General features: G+C 42.2%; 1 protein-coding gene across 1 annotated transcript in view; it reads left to right on the top strand.

Moving 5' to 3' along the window:
• The window catches only part of BBS4 (Bardet-Biedl syndrome 4), a 52,999-nt gene that overhangs the window by 15,262 nt on the left and 19,916 nt on the right, over positions 1-17,821 (top strand). The window contains exons 3-6 of the mRNA XM_075536042.1: positions 2,057-2,136; positions 11,674-11,737; positions 15,277-15,388; positions 16,759-16,831. Of these exons, the coding sequence (XP_075392157.1) occupies positions 2,057-2,136; positions 11,674-11,737; positions 15,277-15,388; positions 16,759-16,831 (329 nt within the window). The remainder of the gene's footprint in view (positions 1-2,056; positions 2,137-11,673; positions 11,738-15,276; positions 15,389-16,758; positions 16,832-17,821) is intronic.

The raw sequence follows: 17,821 nt of genomic DNA, 5'->3' as shown, positions 1-17,821 counted from the left end.
TCATGTTGTCCCCATTTTTAAGTTGGTTATTCATCTTTTTCTTGTTGCCACTTTCTAGAGAATTTAGAGATTAACCCCTGTTTGAACCTCTTACAAAGTCATTCATTCCTCACACTGTGAGGATAGGTATTTATTCCCTTACTTCCTTTAAAAACTGACATCTACCACCATCACCCCCCGTCCCTCTTCCCTGCTTTATTTTTTTCCAAAGAAAAATATCACTCATAAGTATACAGACGTAACGTATTATTCTGCTACTTGTCTGTCCCTTTTGCCAGCACCCCCTGCTCCACCTTTTCCATGCAGACTCACTGTAAATTTCATGGGAGTAGGCAATCAGTTTCCATACTGCTGTATCTATCAGTGCTTCGAACAGTGCCAGACACGTGGTAGGCAGTCAGTAGATATGCTTTCAATGAATGAATTTCTGTTTTACACTGTTTCCCAAGATCACATGGCTGCACTGGAACCACTATTAAGGTCCTGAATGGCTTCCTAAGTCTTGGATGAAGCTTTGTTTTATTTTTAGCTTTCAGACACTGTCTCCACCTCTAAGAGTGTAATGACCTTTAGCACTTCAATTTGGGCTACATTCCCTTCTTCTCACCCTAGGGTTTTATTTCATGAGCTTTTGTAAAGATTACTCTTTCTCTCTCTTTTTAATCCTTCATTAAGGAAGCAGAAAATGTAACTCATTTTTTGTGTGAAATTTTAATAACAACCAAGCGTTGAACATTGTGCTTTATACATGTCAAAACAAAGATGCTTAGCCATATTGTAGACTAACAAGGGTTCACTGCCTCCTCCCCTGGTGCTTTAGCGGGTAGTGACATGGTGTAGAGTCCATAATCGAGGCTGAGTTTGGGAATACTCTGCTGCTTGCTGACCCCGAGTCTTCATGAGGTGTACTTAACCCACGTTGCCACACACGTGATTGACAGAACAGTTAATTCTGGAAGTAGTGCAGACATCGTTGGCTAAGATCTGATGACTGATGGCAGGTTGGGGGATGGAAGGAAGGAAGGAAATTCTGAGAAGAATCCCAGATAAGCCCCTGAAGAATAGAAGAAAGATGTTGCACGATGGACATTCAGAAAGGAGCTCCGGGGGTGCTGAGGGCTGTGCATTGAATTGCTGACCACATAGGTCAGTGATTCAAACCTACCAATTGCTCTGAGGAAGGAAAATGAGATGCTCTGCTCCCATAAAGATTGAATGTAAAAAAAGAGAAAAAGACGGAATGTTTTAGAAACTATATCGAGTCACTGAGTAATATCTTTTTCCTTATGACTTCTCAAATCATATCCGTACTCTCTGTCATAATCTAATTTTACCAAAACCTACAATTCTATCAATTCTAGGGAAGGAGTAAGCAGCACTATTTCTTAAAATTTGTGTTCAGGCAGCATTAACACTTAGAGTTTTTATTTCCTCCTGTCATATTAGGGACATAGAAGTCTTCAAATATTCTTTTGGTTGGTTCTCCTAAGGTTCTGGAACACCAAGAAAAGAATTACATATCATTTTCTTTTCTCCCTGCTCTAGCTAGCCTCTCCTTAACATGTTTAAAAGTCAGTGAGTATCTCAAACATACATGGAGGGGCTTGAAAAAGCTTGTGGAAAAACTCCAAGATTTTTTAATTCAATTTTTCCACAAACTTTTTGAAGCCCCTGTATATTAAAAATGTGCTATATAATACCTCCTTATTTTCTGTAATCAAAGAGAGGAGAAGGGGAGGAAGAAGAGATAAAGGACACTGGATGGATTTTGTTTTGTTTTTATTTCCAATTCAGCTGAAATTACAATTTTGAGAACCTGAAATTGTAAGGCACATAAACTCCATGTAAAGCATATCTTCAGTGTGTAATAGCAGGCCAGGAGCCACGTAGTTTAACAACTTATACATTTTTGGTGCTCCATGATACATTCTTGACAACAGGACAAAACATTTACAGTGAGACTGCAGGATGCTTATTACTCGTTTAGACACAAGGACAGTGGTGTTGGGGAAACTCTTAACAGTGACTGTGTTGCTTGTTTTGTCCTGTGCTCCAGCTTCAGAGTTCCCTATTTTGGAGAAGCAGAACTGGCTGATCCATCTCCACTATATCCGGAAGGATTATGAGGCATGCAAGGTATGAGATCACATCGCTAAAAAGAAAAGTAGACTGTTGCGTCGACAACAATGTCTGCTATGCAGTTTGTGGAAATTTGTTTTTTCCAGTTGCCATCAAATTTATTCTAATTTGTGGATACTCCGTGTGCAACTCATGGAGATCCCAAGCATGTCAGTGTATAATCATGCTCTGTGGGGTTTGTAATTTAAAAAAATTGTTTTTATATATTTATTTAATCGTTTTATTAGGGGCTCATACAACTCTTATCACAAAACATACATACATCAGTTGTGTAAAGCACATTTGTACATTAATTGCTCTCATCATTCTAAAAACATTTGCTCTCCACTTAAACCCCTGGCATCAGCTCCTCATTTTTCCCTTCTCTCCCTGCTGCCCCCTCCCTCATGAACCCTAGATGATTTATAAATTATTGTTTTGTCATATCTTGCCCTGTCCAATGTCTCCCTTCACCCACTTTTCTGTTGTCCATCCCCCAGGGAGAAGGTTATATGTAGATCCTTGTAATCCGTTCACCCTTTCCTCCCCACCCTCCGGGTATTGCCACTCTCACCACTGGTCCTGAAGGGTTCATCCGCCCTGGATTCCCTGTGTTTCCAGTTCCTATCTGTACCAGTGTACATCCTCTGGTCTAGCCAGATTTGTAAGGTAGAATTGGGATCATGATAGTGGGGCATGGGGGAAACATTTAGGAAGTAGAGGAAAGTTGTATGCTTCATCGTTAGTACATTGCACCCTGACTGGCTTGTCTCCTCCCTGCCGCCCTTCTGTAAGGGGATGTCCAATTGCTTACCGATGGACTATGTGTCTCCACTCTGCACTCCCCCATTCACTAAGATTTTTTGTTCTGATGATGCCTGATACCTGAACCCTTTGGCACCTCGTGATCGCACAGGCTGGTGTGCTTCTTCCATGTGGGCTTTGTTGTTTCTGAGCTAGTTGGCTGCTTGTTTACCTTCAAGCCTTTAAGACCCCAGCAAAAGTTTTATTATCATATAATTCACATAGTATGTAAATTCATGGTTTAAACATTTTTAAAAGTTGTGTAATCATCCCACAATCAATTTTAGATCACTTTCTTCTACTTGTACTCATTATTATTAGTTCCTCATTTCCTTCCGGCCTCTTCTACCATAACCCTGTTAGTAGGTGCCGCCGAGTCTCTTCTGACTCACAGTGACCTTATGTACAAAAGAGCAAAACATTGCCTGGTCCTGTGCCATCCTCACAATAGTGCTTACGTTTGAGTCCATTAATGCAGCCACTGTTTCAATCCATCTTGCCAAAGGTCTTCCTCTTTTTCGTTACCTTCCTACGTTACCAAGCATGATGTCCTTCTCCAGGGACGAGTCTCTTTTGGCCCGTGTCCAAAGTGTGTGGGGCAAAGTCTCACCATCCTTGCCTCTAAGGGGCATTCTGGCTGTACTTCTTCTAAACAGATTTTTTTTCCCAGTGGGGGGCAGTTCATGGTACTTTCAATATTCCTTGCCAATTCCAGAGTTTAAATGCATCGGTTCATCTTCAGTCTTTCTTATTCAGTGTCCACCTTTCACATCCACAGTACCATGACTTGGGTCAGGTTCACCATAGTCCTTAGAGTCCTTCCCTTGCTTTTCAACACTTTAAAGAGGTCTTGTGCAGCAAATTTACCCACTGCAAGGTGGCATTTGATCTGTTGACTGCTGCTTCCGTGAGCATTTATTATGCATCTAAACATGACAAAATCCATGACAACTTCAATCTTTTCTTACCGACCAGTTGTGAGGATTTTGATCTTCTTTACATTGAGTTGCAATCCATACTGAAAACTGCAGTCCTTGAACTTCACTAGCAAGTGCTTCAAGTCCTCACTTTCCGCAAGCAAGGTGTGTCATAAGCATATTGAAGGTTGTTAATAAGTTTTCCTCCAATCCTGATGCCCAGTTCTTTATATAATCCATCTTCTTAGTTAAGAGACTATTAACCCAGTTACTGTCTGTATAGCTTTAGTGATCCTGGATTTCATATGAAGAGAAATATGCCCAAAAACCCCCACAGTAAAACCTTAATTCAAAAGCAGAAAATAATAAAAACTAGGACAAATTTTAAAAGGGTCAAGTGAGAACAAATCCATTGAATTTTATATTTCTCTTATGGTGAGCTCAGTTATTGTTCTGATGGTCGGACCAGGGTGCAGCTGCCTTAGTCAGTTCCCTGCTTCAACTGGCAAGACTCACTTCCTGCAAGACATCCCCATGGAGAAGCTGCATGGACCTACCCCGATGCAGCCCTGGGTGCTGGAGCAGCAGCCGTGTGGAGTCCCCTGCAGACACTGAGATGTTTACACAGTCACTGACTCGGCTTTCCTCCTGCAGTCGGCATCATTGCGTGTGTTTTGTGAGATGGAGGAGGACTTTGTGGATTGGTGTTGGACCTATGGGTTAATGTTGGACTTGTGGGCTTGAGCAGCACCGAGTTGGGATGTTTTCTTGATACGCACTTAATCTTTGTATAAAACTCTCTCATACATGAGTTTCTGTGGATTTGTTTCTCGAAAGTACCTAGACTAATACACCAGTTCAACTCAAGTCCATAAATCCGATACTAGTCCATAAGTCCCTCTTCAGACTCACGCAGACACATGCAATGATGCAGGATGCAGGAAGATCACAGGCCAGTGGGTGCAAAGTTGCATCGATCCAAGGTTGGTGGAAACATGACAGGCTCTGGCAGCTCTCAGAGTGACCAGCAAGCATGCAGGTGAAGGAAGAGAGATAATGGGAGGTTCCCAGGGCCCTTCTTATGAGAAGGCTATACCCACAAGGAAATAGCATTAGGCTTTAATCTGATTGACATGTTGAACTCCACCCCTACACCTTTATATATCTTCAAGCTGGCATGAAATTACGTAACTACCACAATCCTATATAAATAGCAGTGACCAAAAAATCCAAGCCCACTGCCATCTAGTACCTTCTGACTCACAGTGACACTATAGGGTGGACTAGCACTGTACCTTTTAATTTCTGAAACTGAGTATCTTTATGGGAGCAGACAGCTTTATCTTGTGTGTTAGGAGTGGCTGGTGTGTTTGAACCCCTTACCTTGTGTTTAGCAATCTAATATCTTACTCTTGGGGCCACCAGAGCTTCTGATTTTATAGCTCACTGCCCTTGAGCCAATTCAATAGCCTCCTGTCGTATAGCCACCCTGTTCATCTTTACAGGGGTAGAAAACCTCATCTTTCTCCCTTGGACCCCTGGTGGCACAGTGTTTACTTGTTGGGCTGCTCACCACAGGTGAGAAGTTTTACAGTTCACCTCTCAGGAGAAAGATGAGGCTTTCTACTTCTGTAAAGAGTTAGTCTTTGGAAACCCATAGGGCAGTCCTACCCTCTCCTCTAGGGTTGCTGTGAGCCAGCATTGAGCTGATGGCAGTGATTTCATTTTAGATCGTCCTGAAAAGAATACTCCAGGCAGACTTTTTTTACTAGCTAGCCAAACTGTTGTTCAGTGTTATGATGACAACAGAAATTATTTCTGATTCAAAGTGTAAAGATTATCTCCAGGCAATAGTTTGCGGGGTTCACTCACCCTCCATGGTTCTGAAACTCTGAAATCCTTGAGAATTTGATATTCTCCTCTGCATTTCCCCCCTTTGATCAGGGTTTTTTAAAAAAAACATTTTATTAGGGGCTCATACAACTCTTTTATCACAATCCATGCTTATACATACATCAATTGTATAAAGCACATCTGTACATTCTTTGCCCTAATCATTTTCTTTTTGTTTTTTTTCTTTTCTTTTTTTACATTTTATTAGGGGCTTATATAACTCTTATCACAATCCACACATATACGTACATCAATTGTATAAAGCACATCCCTACATTCTTTGCCCTAATCACTGTCAGAGCATTTGCTCTCCACTTAAGTCCTCTGCATCAGGTCCTCTTTTCTTTTTTCCCCTACTTCTCCGCTACCCGCTCCCTCATGAGCCCTTGATAATCCACAGATTGTTATTTTGTCATATCTTGCCCTATCCGGAGTCCCTCTTCCTCCCCTTCTCTGCCGTCCATCTCCCAGGGAGGAGGTCACATGTAGATCCTTTTAATCAGTTCCCCATTTCCAACCCACTCACCCTCCACTCTCCCAGCCTCGTCCCTCACACCCCTGGTCCTGAAGGTAACGTCTACCCTGGATTACCTTGATCAGGGTTTTTCTGAGGAGTCTTTCATGAAAGTGCTCAGCAGGGTAGCCAGGCACCACTTGGTTCTTCTAGTCTCATGGGAAAGGAGATAGTTGTTCACAGAGGCACCTAGCCACACATTCCATTTCCTCCTCCTCCTGATTCCCTGTCTTCCTCCAGTGTGTCGGGCAAATTGAGACAATTGCTGTGCCTTGAATGGCTACATGGAAACTTTTAAGATCCAAAGCACCAGGAAATGAAATAGCTAGAACTGAAGCACATAACATACTATTAGGCCACTTAACTGGAATAGCCCATAAAACCATGACCTTACACTTTTAACCCATAGGCTCCCAAATTTATTTGGCTTTCTGCCCCTTTTCAGATTAACAAAAACGTACTCAGTGCCCTGCTGGCAATTGAAAGCATTAGTCCTAGGGCCTCCGTGCCAGGACAAAGTGTAGGTCTCTTCTTTTGCAGGATCCCTGGATTGCTCCAACACACCCTGGGGATGGTGTCACCTGCTTGAAGTGTTCGGTTATGCAGCTAACACTGCAACTATTTTCTTTTTCGAGTTGTTGTAAATACATCACATAATGTTTGCCAGTTCCACTGTTTACAGGTGTGCAACTTACTGTTGCTGTTTCAATAATCAGCTGTGCAACCCTATCCTTAATGTGATTTTCCCCCAACACTGTTAACTCCTTCTTCCCCTCTCTCACCTTTGGTGACCACTGATAAAATTTGATTTCTATAGATGTACTACTTCTTGTCTTTCTATGTAAACGAGGTCATATATTTGTCTTTTTGTGATAGACTTGTTTCACTCAGCATAATGTCTTCGAGTTCCATCCGTACTGTAGCACGGGTCGAGACTCAGTACTAGGTATTTATGTGCCGAGTTGTATCTGTGTGTGTGCCACACTGTGTCTATTCATTCATCTATTGTTGGGCGCTTAGGTTTTTTCCACCTTTTGGACATTGTGAATAGTGCTGCAGTGGACATTGGAATTGCTGAATCATTTGGTGGTTCTGTTGTGAGTGTTTGGATGAGAACTTTTCCACAGAGGCTGTACCAGTTTGCATTCTCACAAGAATGGGTAAGGGGTCCAGTTTCCCCAGATCCTTGCCAACACGTGTTATTTTGTGTTTTACTCTTAACTTCTCTAGTGGGAATGAATTGGTATCTCCATGTGGGTTTGGGCTTGCAAACCTTCAAATGGTAGTGGCACTGATCATCTTTCTCCTTGGGAGCCATTTGCTCTTTTTGGCGAAATGTCTGTTCAAGTCCTGTGCCCATTTTATGATTGAGTGATTTGTATTTTTGTTATTAGTTGCCAGAACTTTATATATGTTTTGCTTATTAGATTCTTGTCAAATAGATGGTTATAGAAGACTTTCTTCCATTCTCTATTTTGCCTTCACTTTTTTGGGTAAAATCTTTGGATGAATAGAAGTTTTCCATTTCTGTGCAGTCCCATTTATTTTGTGTGTACCATTTCTTATCCCACTTTCTCCCTGTTTTCCATTTGCATTTCTGCTTTTGTCCTTCCTCTCTGAACATTGTCCTTAGGTAAATGATGCTCTTTTGCTCTGAAATGGTTGATTATTTTAAGTTGGGCGTGAGTTCTGTTCCAGACCTAAAGGGTGACTAAGCACCTTAGTCATTGGGGTCCCACCTCTATGTCCAACCAGTTTAAGACTGCTCTCTTTTAAAATTTTGAGTTTTGTTTCACATTTGTTTCACATTCTATGTAGGACCTTCTAATGTGATCCTTTTCAGGGCAGTTATAGAACTATAGAATTAGGAATTGCCTAGTTCTTCTATATAAAGCATCTCCTTGTAGATCATCAGTGTTACAGGGTTGTGTATATAACAGTATTTACCTCTGTTGCCTTTAACTCTTACAAACCTCCAACCATCTTGTATTGCTTTTATCATTTTTTGCCAACTCCCTTATTTATTTATTTTTAAATCATTTTATTAGGGCTCATACAACTCTTATCACAATCCATACATACATCAGTTGTGTAAAGCACATTTGTACATTCGTTGACCTCATAATTCTCAAAACATTTGCTCTCCACTTAAGCCCTTGGCAACAGGTCCTCATTTTCCCTTCTCTCTTTGCTACCCCCTCTCTCATGAACCCTTGATAATTTACAAATCATTATTTTGTCATATCTTACACTGTCCGACGTCTCCCTTCACCCACTTTTCTGTTGTCTGTCCCCCAGGGAGGAGGTTATATGTAGATCCTTGTAATTGGTTCCCCCTTTCCACCCCACCCTCCTTCCACTCTCCTGGTAATGCCAATCTCACCACTGGTCCTGAAGGGAATCACCTATCCTGGATTCCCTGTGTTTCCAGTAGCCATCTGTACCAGTGTACATCCTCTGGTCTAGCCAGATTTGTAAGGTAGAATTGGGATCATGATAGTGGGGGGTCGGGGGGAAGCATAAAGAACTAGAGGAAAGTTTTAGGTTTCATCGTTGCTACCCTGCACCCTGACTGACTCATCTCCTCCCCACAACCCTTCAGTAAGGGGGTGTCCAGTTGCCTACCGATGGGGTTTGAATCTCCACTCTGCGCTCCCCCTCATTTACAATGATATGTTTTTTTTGTTCTTTGTTGCTTGATACCTGATCCTTTCAATCACTCGTCACACAGGCTGGTGTGCGTCTTCCATGTGGGCTTTGTTGATTCTGAGCTAGATGGCCGCTTATTTACCTTCAAGCCTTTAAGAACCCAGACTATATCTTTTGATAGCCGGACACCATCAGCTTTCTTCACCACATTTGCTTATGCACACGTTTGTCTTCAGTGATATATCAGGAAGGTGGGCATCCACTGATACAATTTTTTGTTCTATGATGTCTGATATCTGGTCCCTTCCACACCTCATGGTCACACAGGCTGGTGTGCGTCTTCCATGTGGGCTTTGATGCTTCTCAGCTAGATGGCCGCTTGTTTATCTTCAAGCCTTTAAGACCCCAGACGCTATATCTTTTGATAGCCGGGCACCATCAGCTTTCTTCACATTTGCTTATGCACACATTTTTCTTCAGCAATCATGTCGGGAATGTGTGCATCATGGAATGCAAATTTAAAGAGTGGAGGGCCAATGTCCATCTACTGCCTTAATACTAAACCTATAAATACATGCATGTAGATCTATTTCCCCACCCTCCTATATAAATATATTTACATATGTACATGCCAGTATTAAACCTCTATAAATACCCTTTGTCACCTAGTTCTTTTCTCTATTTCCTTTTACTTTCCTCTTGTCCCACTATCGTGCTCAGCCTTCATTTGTCTCTCGGTTACATTGCCCTTGCTGAATCCCTACCAGGCCTCTCACACCCTCCTTGCCACTGATTTTGGATCACTTGTTGCTCCCCTGTCCCTGGGTTGGTCAGCACCACCTCCTTACCCCTGCCTCCCCCTCTCCCATGTCCCCCTGGAACCATTAGTCCTGTTGCTTTTTCCTCTAGACTATTCATCCAGTGTATCTTACCTAGATAGATCTGTAGAGATAATAATATGCACCCAAAATCAAGCCATAGCAAGATAGGCAATGAGTGAGAACACAGCGATGACAACAAAAAGAAAAACAAATGACCCATAAAAGAATAAATTAATTAAAAGACAAAAAATATATAAAAAGAAAAACCTGTGAATAGATCAAGGTCTGATTTTGGATCTCTAGGCGTGTCCTTCAGTCAGGACCTATGGGATGCCACGCTCTGGCCCCAGAGTCTATCCTTTGTACTCCCTCGGGGGCTCTCTGCTCTGCCCCCATGGTTGCTCTGCCACACACCTTTAGTGGTTTATCTAGGTGTCACGGGGTCAGTCTGGGCCTGTACCGACACTGAGTCTCCAGTGTTGCCCCCCTTAGGACCCTGGGCCAGCAATGGATGGAGTGTCTTGTAGTAGGATCAGCCATATGGTCCACTCTATGCATTGGCTGTTCAGAGCAGGAATGTAATCCTCCAGGCCTAGTGGGCCAGGATGTGCTCCACTCTCTCTTCCTCCCCCTTCATTTCCTCCCATGAGCTCTGATCAGGCATGCCCCTCTCCCCTAGCTGCAGCTTCAGTGGCGTCCTCTAAAGTGAATTCTTCTAGGGGGAGGGGCGGTTGTCCACGTAGCTGGTATGGGGGCAGAGCCCCCAGGCCCCTCCACAGGTTCCCCACTCCTTGCTGGCACTGGCTTTAAGTCTGGTCCCTCTTTTCCTCCCAGTTTTCTGGTCTGGCAGCCTGAGCTCCAGACGGGTGATTCTTATTGAGTTGTCATTTCCCCCTTCCACCAGTCGGTCTCTTGGTTTCTTATAGAAGTGTTTTTGGTTTTTTTTTTGTACAAGACTTGCTTCTCTGGTTAGATTTATTCCTAAGTATTTCATCTTTTGGGTGATTATTATAAATGATTTATAATAATTATTATGATTTCCTTTTCAGAGGTCTGTTTGTGGTATAAAGGGGTTTTGATTGATATTGTATATTAATCTTATACCCTGTCACTTGGCTGAATTTTCAAATTAGTTCTAACAATTTTCTTGCCAAGTCTTTGGGGCTTTCTATGTTTAGGAGCGTTCATATCATTTGTAAAGAGAGTTTTATTTCTCCTTTGCCAATTTGGAGGCCTTTCATGTCTCTGTTGCCTGATAGCTCTGGCTACGACTTCCAGCACAGTGTTGAGTAGGAGTGGTGTGATAATGGACGTCTTTGTCTAGTTTCCATTCTCAAGGGAAATGCTTTCAGCTTCCCAATGTTGAGAGTAAGTTGAACATTAGCTATGTGTATAAGCCTCTTAGTATACTATGTACATAAGCCTCTTAGTGTACTGAGGAATTTCCATTCCATTCTACTCTATTTTGCGGAATTTTTTTTCTCGAGAATGGTGTTGGATTTTTCAAACCCCAAACAACTGAACTCTCCACCATTGAGTTGATTCTGATTCATAGTGACCCTATAGGACAGGATAGAACTGCTCCTGTGCGTGTGGAGGGGTGTTCTAAGACTTTAACTCTTTATGGGAATAGAACGCTTAGTGTTTCTACTGCGGAGCAGGTGGTGCTTTCAAACTGCTGACCCTGTAGTTAGCAGCCCCACGCACAACCTGCCTCACCACCAGGGCTTCTGGTTATACCGTCTTAGATGTCCCTCATCTATATCTGTCTTTTTTCCTTAACTTTCTGTTGTAGTTTCAGTGAGAATTTATAGAGCACATTGGCTTTTCATTGAACAGTTCATACACATTTTGTTTTATGACATTGATTGCAGTACCACATATATTTGTCTTTATTTATTCATTTGTCTTTTCTCAAAGGCACTAAACCACTGCTCTTTTGCTTTCTTTTTTCCAGGCTCTTATCAAAGAACAACTTAAGGAGACTCACGGGTTGTGTGAATATGCCATCTATGTGCAAGGTAAGACGTGCATTTTTTCTCTTACTAGAGAAATGCACACTTGGCCTAAATTCTTGAAAAAGTAAATAACTTGTGAAGTTCAGGTGTATGTTGCTTAAAGTATATGCTGCTTATTCAGTGTTCTCTTGTATTGGAAATCTGAATATAATTCTTCTGAATATCATTCTGGATTTGACTTTAGAATTGACCAGTGCTGCTTAAAACTATTTTTCCAGCCCTTTGCCCTTCCTCATTCTCTGTCCAGTGGATCCCTGCTTAGTATCCCTGCCTCATGCAGTAATTCCAGGGCATTCGGAGGGGTTTCTTGTGGTCAAGCTAACAGGGTTGAGAAAAAGCTCGAGACTTTTGGTAAGGTGAGTGAGAATGGAGGAAGAAGTCTAGAGGTGTACAGGATAAACAAGAGAATTAGTTCATTAGAAGCCAAATGTAGGAGCTAGGGCATATAATTCTTTAATGCTAAAAGCAGTTGTGTGAGGCTAGATTGTCTAGAGAAAAAACCCAGTGACACTCATATATGTGTATAAAAAAGAACTTTATATAAAAAGTAATTTTATATCATGAAGGCGGGGTAGCCCGGTCCAACTCAAGTGCATGGACCCGATGCTAGCCAGAGCCCTCTTCAGATTCATATAGTTGCAAATTGATGACGCAGAAAGGTAAAGTGGGAAGCAGGGAGATCCTAGGCCGGTGGGTGCAGAGTCAAGTGGATCCAAGGTCACTGGGAATATGGCAGGATGCCGACAGCTCCCAGGTTGGCTCCCAGGATCAGCAGCCCATGTGGGGCAATCCCTGGAGGCAGACACAGAGGCCCAACAAGCAAGTAGGGTGCAGGGTAAGGGAGAGGAGAAGTTCTCATGGCCTTTCTTATTAAAAGGCCACATCTCCAAGGAGACATTACTAGGCCAATGCCTGATTGACAGATTGGATTCCACCTCTACACTTTCACACAGGTTCAAGTTGAGATAAAATCTAAATGCCACAACCGCATTCTACCTCAAACTTTCTTTTTGACTCTTTGGTGTAAATGGATGGTTTTAGTTTAGGATTCATTGCATTTATAGTTACTAGGTTAGCATATACGTTTTTTGACAAAATGATAAGATATAAGTCATTATGACAAAAGTGTGTGTGTATATATATATAAAATTGCTTTTTAATTGCATTCCAGACTTTTCATTGTCTGATAATACTTAGGGCTTATATCCTTCTGAAAATTTAGCCTTAGGAAATATTCTTGATTCTGATTGAAAAATTGTTATATTGAAACCAAAGTCTGAAGTATTACTCTATCCTCTGCCAGAATCTCCTTATTAGACTTGGGGAATTGATCCCATTTACCCATATTTCTACAGTTGATGGCAAAGGTTCCCAAACTTATAAATTCTCAGCACCCCCTGGCAATTACAAACTTTTGTATTATAACCCACAATCCTGGATAGAGAATAGATAGCTGCTTTTCCAGCACCTCCCACCCTTTCCAGTGGGGAGGCATGATATCACCCATTTTTGGAAACACTGGTTGATCTCTATTCTTCTATCAGTTTCAGACTGCTCTGATTATAGCTTTATATTACATTTTGTAATTGAGAGGTGAAAGTTTTGCTTTGTTCTTTTTCAGGATTACAGTGGCTTTCAGGGCCCCTTTAAATTTCATATAAATCTGAGGATTGACTTTTCCATTTCTGTAAAGAAGGGAGTTGGATTTTTAAAAATTATTGTTATTAATCATTTTATTGGACACTCTTACAGATATTATAATAATCCATAATTCAGTTATATCAAGCTTAATTTTACAATTGCTACCACCGTCAGTTTTCAGACATTTTTTTCGTCTTGAACTCTTGGATATTATATCCCCTCCCTCCACCACCCTACCCCCCAGGAACCCTTATTATTATAGTATATTATTATTATTATCCATATATTACACCATCCTATGTATCTGTTCACCTGCAATTCTGTTGTTTGTTCCCCTTGAGTGGGCTTATACCATCATCATTGCTATCAGTGCCCCCTTCCCCCTCTCCCCCCAACCTCTTCCTGTGCCCTCAGGGAATCATTACTCTTGCTACTATTTCTGAAGCATTATCTATCTTGGCTTTCATGCATAAAATGCTCTTAATTATACAAATGATCATACACAGGTTTAACAAGATTTAATGAGGTAAAACAGACCATAATAGGGAGGACAGCCTGGGTGATCATGAGGTATCAAAGGGATCAGGTATCAGGCATCAAAGAACAAAAAAATAAAATCATTATGAATGAGGGGGAGTGCAGATTGGGGACCCAAGACCCATCTGTAGGCAACTGGACATCCCCTTACAGAAGGGTTGTGGGAGGAGATGAGTCAGTCAGCATGCAGTGTAGCAATGATGAAACATACAACTTTCTCTAGTTCCTAAATGCTTCCTCTCTCCCCTACCCTCGCCCCCAGCTATCATGATCCCAATTCTACCTTACAAATCTGGCTAGACCAGAGGATGTACACTGGTACAGATAGGAACTGGAAACACAAGGAATCCAGGATAGGTGATTCCCTTCAGGACCAGTGGTGAGATTGGCATTACCAGGAGGGTGGAGGGGAGGGGTGGGGTGGAAAGGAGGAATCAATTACAAGGATCTACATATAACCTCCTCCCTGGGGGATGGACAACAGAAAAGTGGGTGAAGGGAGACGTCGGATAGTGTAAGATATGACAAAATAATAATTTATAAATTATCAGGTGTTCATGAGGGAGGGGGCACAGGGAGGGAGGGGGAAAAATGAGGAGCTGATACCAAGGGTTCAAGTAGAAAGCAAATGTTTTAAGAATGATGATGCAATAAATGTGCTTTATACAATTGATGTATGTATGGATTGTGATAAGAGTTGTATGAGCCCCCAATAAAATGACTAAAGAATAAAAAGAAAAAAATAGTAAGGGAGAAGGAAATATTAAAGAACTAGAGGATAGTTCTGTGGGAATTGAGTTGAATATTTAGGTTTCTTTAAGTAGTATTAACATCTTATCAATATTGTGTCCTTTAGTTCATAGCCCTCCATGTACATGGAAGGTCTTCTTTAATTTTTCTGAGTATTATTTTATAGTTTTCATTGTACATGTCCTTTGCCTCGCTGATTAAACTTATTCCTAGGTGTTACATTCTTTTAGGTTCTACTTTAAATGGAATCGTTTCTTTAGTTTTCTTTTCAGAGTGCTCATTGTACATAAAAACCCAATTGACTTTTGTGTTAACTATATTGTGTTATAATTTTCAAGACATGTAAGATTATCTTACATGGTGGATGCTGGTGTCAGGGGGTTTGGGCCTTCTTATCGAAAGATGTTTTAGCTTGTCAGTAGCTTGGCTGCCTGTGTCAAGGGCCCCGTTGCATACACAACTCATTTGAAATCCTATCTGATGGTCTTGAAGATGAGCTTACCCACAGGATTTCTTTGGTAGGATTTCCCATCTCCTCCTCCAACTTTTCTCCTGCTAGGGCTCCTTTCCTTCCAGGACACGGTTTCATTTTTGTGCTTTCTGTTTCTTGGCAGCACTGATATTTCGTCTGGAAGGACATATCCAAGAATCCCTAGAGCTCTTTCAGACCTGTGCTATTCTCAGCCCTCAGAGTGCTGACAACCTCAAGCAGGTGGCCAGATCATTGTGAGTAACTGTAGTTTGGGAGCCCCAGGGAACTCAGACAGAAAGCAGTGCGAAATGTATTGCTAGCGGTGTGAGCCTTAGTAAATGGGCTTATGGCTTAGTGGAGATACTGGGTTTCACTTCTGAGAGCGTGACTTGAATACTGAAATTGGATAATGTAACTAGTATTAAGGAACTGAACATTTCAAATACTGTGTTTCCAGTTTGATGGTATGAGGCACTGATACTGTTTATAATGTGAGTAGTGATATGTTGTACCCCAAATCCCTTAGTTGTACTGACAGTTCATGGAGTTTTTCTCTGCGAACACAGTACTTGCCTTACAGTAGGGATTTAATTGAATGACCTGAAGGCTCCTGAATTCAGCAAGCAGCCTCCAGAGTCTGCAGGTACTATTAGGTACACCCCCTTTGCAGAGTAGTAAAGTTGGGGGCATTACCGTTTTCTTACTTGCATGGTCATACTTTTGTTGCCATGTGAATACGACGGCACTTCAAGCAGTCAGCAAGAAAAATCCCATTATCTCTCAATTCCACGTTTTCATAAATATTTGAAGCCCTGCCACAGACCCCCATTTCCCAGTTTCTTTCTAGACTCAGGAACCGATGTCTAGGAAAGAGATGAAGGTCTTGGGAGGGGAGATTTATTATCATCCTCATGGTGATAATAAATGATGGCAGCTCTTGCTTAGTTTTATGTGTGATCTGCTGGGTTCTGTTTGGAGCTACATTTGTGTGGTACATCGTAGAGGCAAAGATTACAGAAGACTTTGACTAGAATCAGTGTTGAATCGGACCAGCGCCTTGAGACAGTCACCAGTGCAAGCCTGTCAGGGAGCTTTTGCCACAGTACTCAGGAGCAGGGCTCCAACCAGCCCGGCCCAGTGATGGCCTGCGATGCCACAGCAGAACAGACCTCCATGTTAGCACAGCCCTGGTGAATCCGAGTGCTAACTGGACAGGACAAATGGTGGATTGAAGTCCGGCTAGAAACTTCATCTCCCTCTTAGACAACAGGGACAGCGTGCATGTTGCATAGCAACCAGATCTCTGGATCATTGAGTCGGAAATAGCGGGGCTGCATGCCTGAAACTCCGGAAAGGGCTCGCTCTCCCTCTTCTGAGTCTTCCATTCCAGGCCTCAGATCATCCAGATGGAAAAGCCAGGTCTGTTCCAGTTTTGCTGTGTCAACCACACTGAACTGAAGTCCTGACAGGAGCCTCCCGCACCACCCCAGCACTGCTAGCGTCTAGGAAAGAAGCTTCTAGAGTTCCCCGTTGAGTGGAGTGTGAATGAAATGCAGGGCTAATGAGTGGGGTTATAGACTTGGAAATTTGAAGTAATAATTATGGAAATATGTTTCTTTCACAGATTTCTTTTGGGAAAACATAAAGCTGCCATAGAAGTATATAATGAAGCAGCTAAACTGAACCAGAAAGATTGGGTAAGCAGAGAACTCTCCATTCTTTACCATCAAATCAACTAACGGTTCCTTCTGTTACCTGACTCTCTTGTGCTATTATTATTTCTGAATTCTGCATGCCAACAGTACCTTTATTTTATACTCAGGCTTGATGATTTGACCAGCTATTAGACTCCAGTCCTCCTCCTTTATATCCTTACTAACAGGGCAGTCAGTCCCAACTGTGACTCCCAAGAACAGTCTCCTTGCCCTTGCCCTCTCCTGCTCCAAAGCTGTGTTAAATAAAGGAGAAGTTACTAGGAGGGCATTTCTGAGACTCCACCAGCCTTAAAGGCAGAACATTCGGATTTGACATGCAGAACTGCAAAGCCTCAGCAGCTCAGGTGGCTACTTTCTATGTCTGCTGCTGCTTTTTTCTCCTGTGGATTCCTGGAGAAACCAAACTCACTGCCATCAACTTGGTTCTGATTCATAGCAACCCTATGGGATAGGACAACTGCCCCTGCGGGTTTCTGAGACTGTCATTCTTTCTTGGAGTAGAAAACCTCAATAATCTTTCTCCCTTGGAGAGGCTGGTGGTTTCTAACTGCATACCTTGTGGTTAGCAGTTTCATGCAAAACTCACCATACCACCAAAAAAATAAAACTTATTGCCATCGATACTGATTCATAGCGACCCTATAGGACAGGGTAGAACTGCCCTTGTGAGTCTCCGAGACTATCACCGTTTTTGGGAGTTGAAAACCCTGTCTTTCTCTTGCAGAGCGCTGGATGGTTTTGAACTGCTGACCTTTTGGATCACAGCCTAACACATAGTCACTAAACCACCAGGGCCAGGAGCTCCCTTTTTTGTAGGTTAGGTGTTGGCAAACTTTCTCTGAAAAGCCAGGTCGTAATCGTCTGACATTTTTTTTCCCAGTGCAACCTCTTTTTAATAGGGAAGCGGGCACAGATCTTTTCTTGGTTCCCGTGGTTTTGACACTAACATACATCTCATATTTTCCATGGTCA

This window comes from Tenrec ecaudatus, chromosome 17 (assembly GCF_050624435.1).
Source record: "Tenrec ecaudatus isolate mTenEca1 chromosome 17, mTenEca1.hap1, whole genome shotgun sequence".
Taxonomy (NCBI): domain Eukaryota; kingdom Metazoa; phylum Chordata; class Mammalia; order Afrosoricida; family Tenrecidae; genus Tenrec; species Tenrec ecaudatus.
The sequence above is the reverse complement of the archived record's forward strand: the minus strand, read 5'-3'. Positions and strand labels throughout refer to the sequence as shown.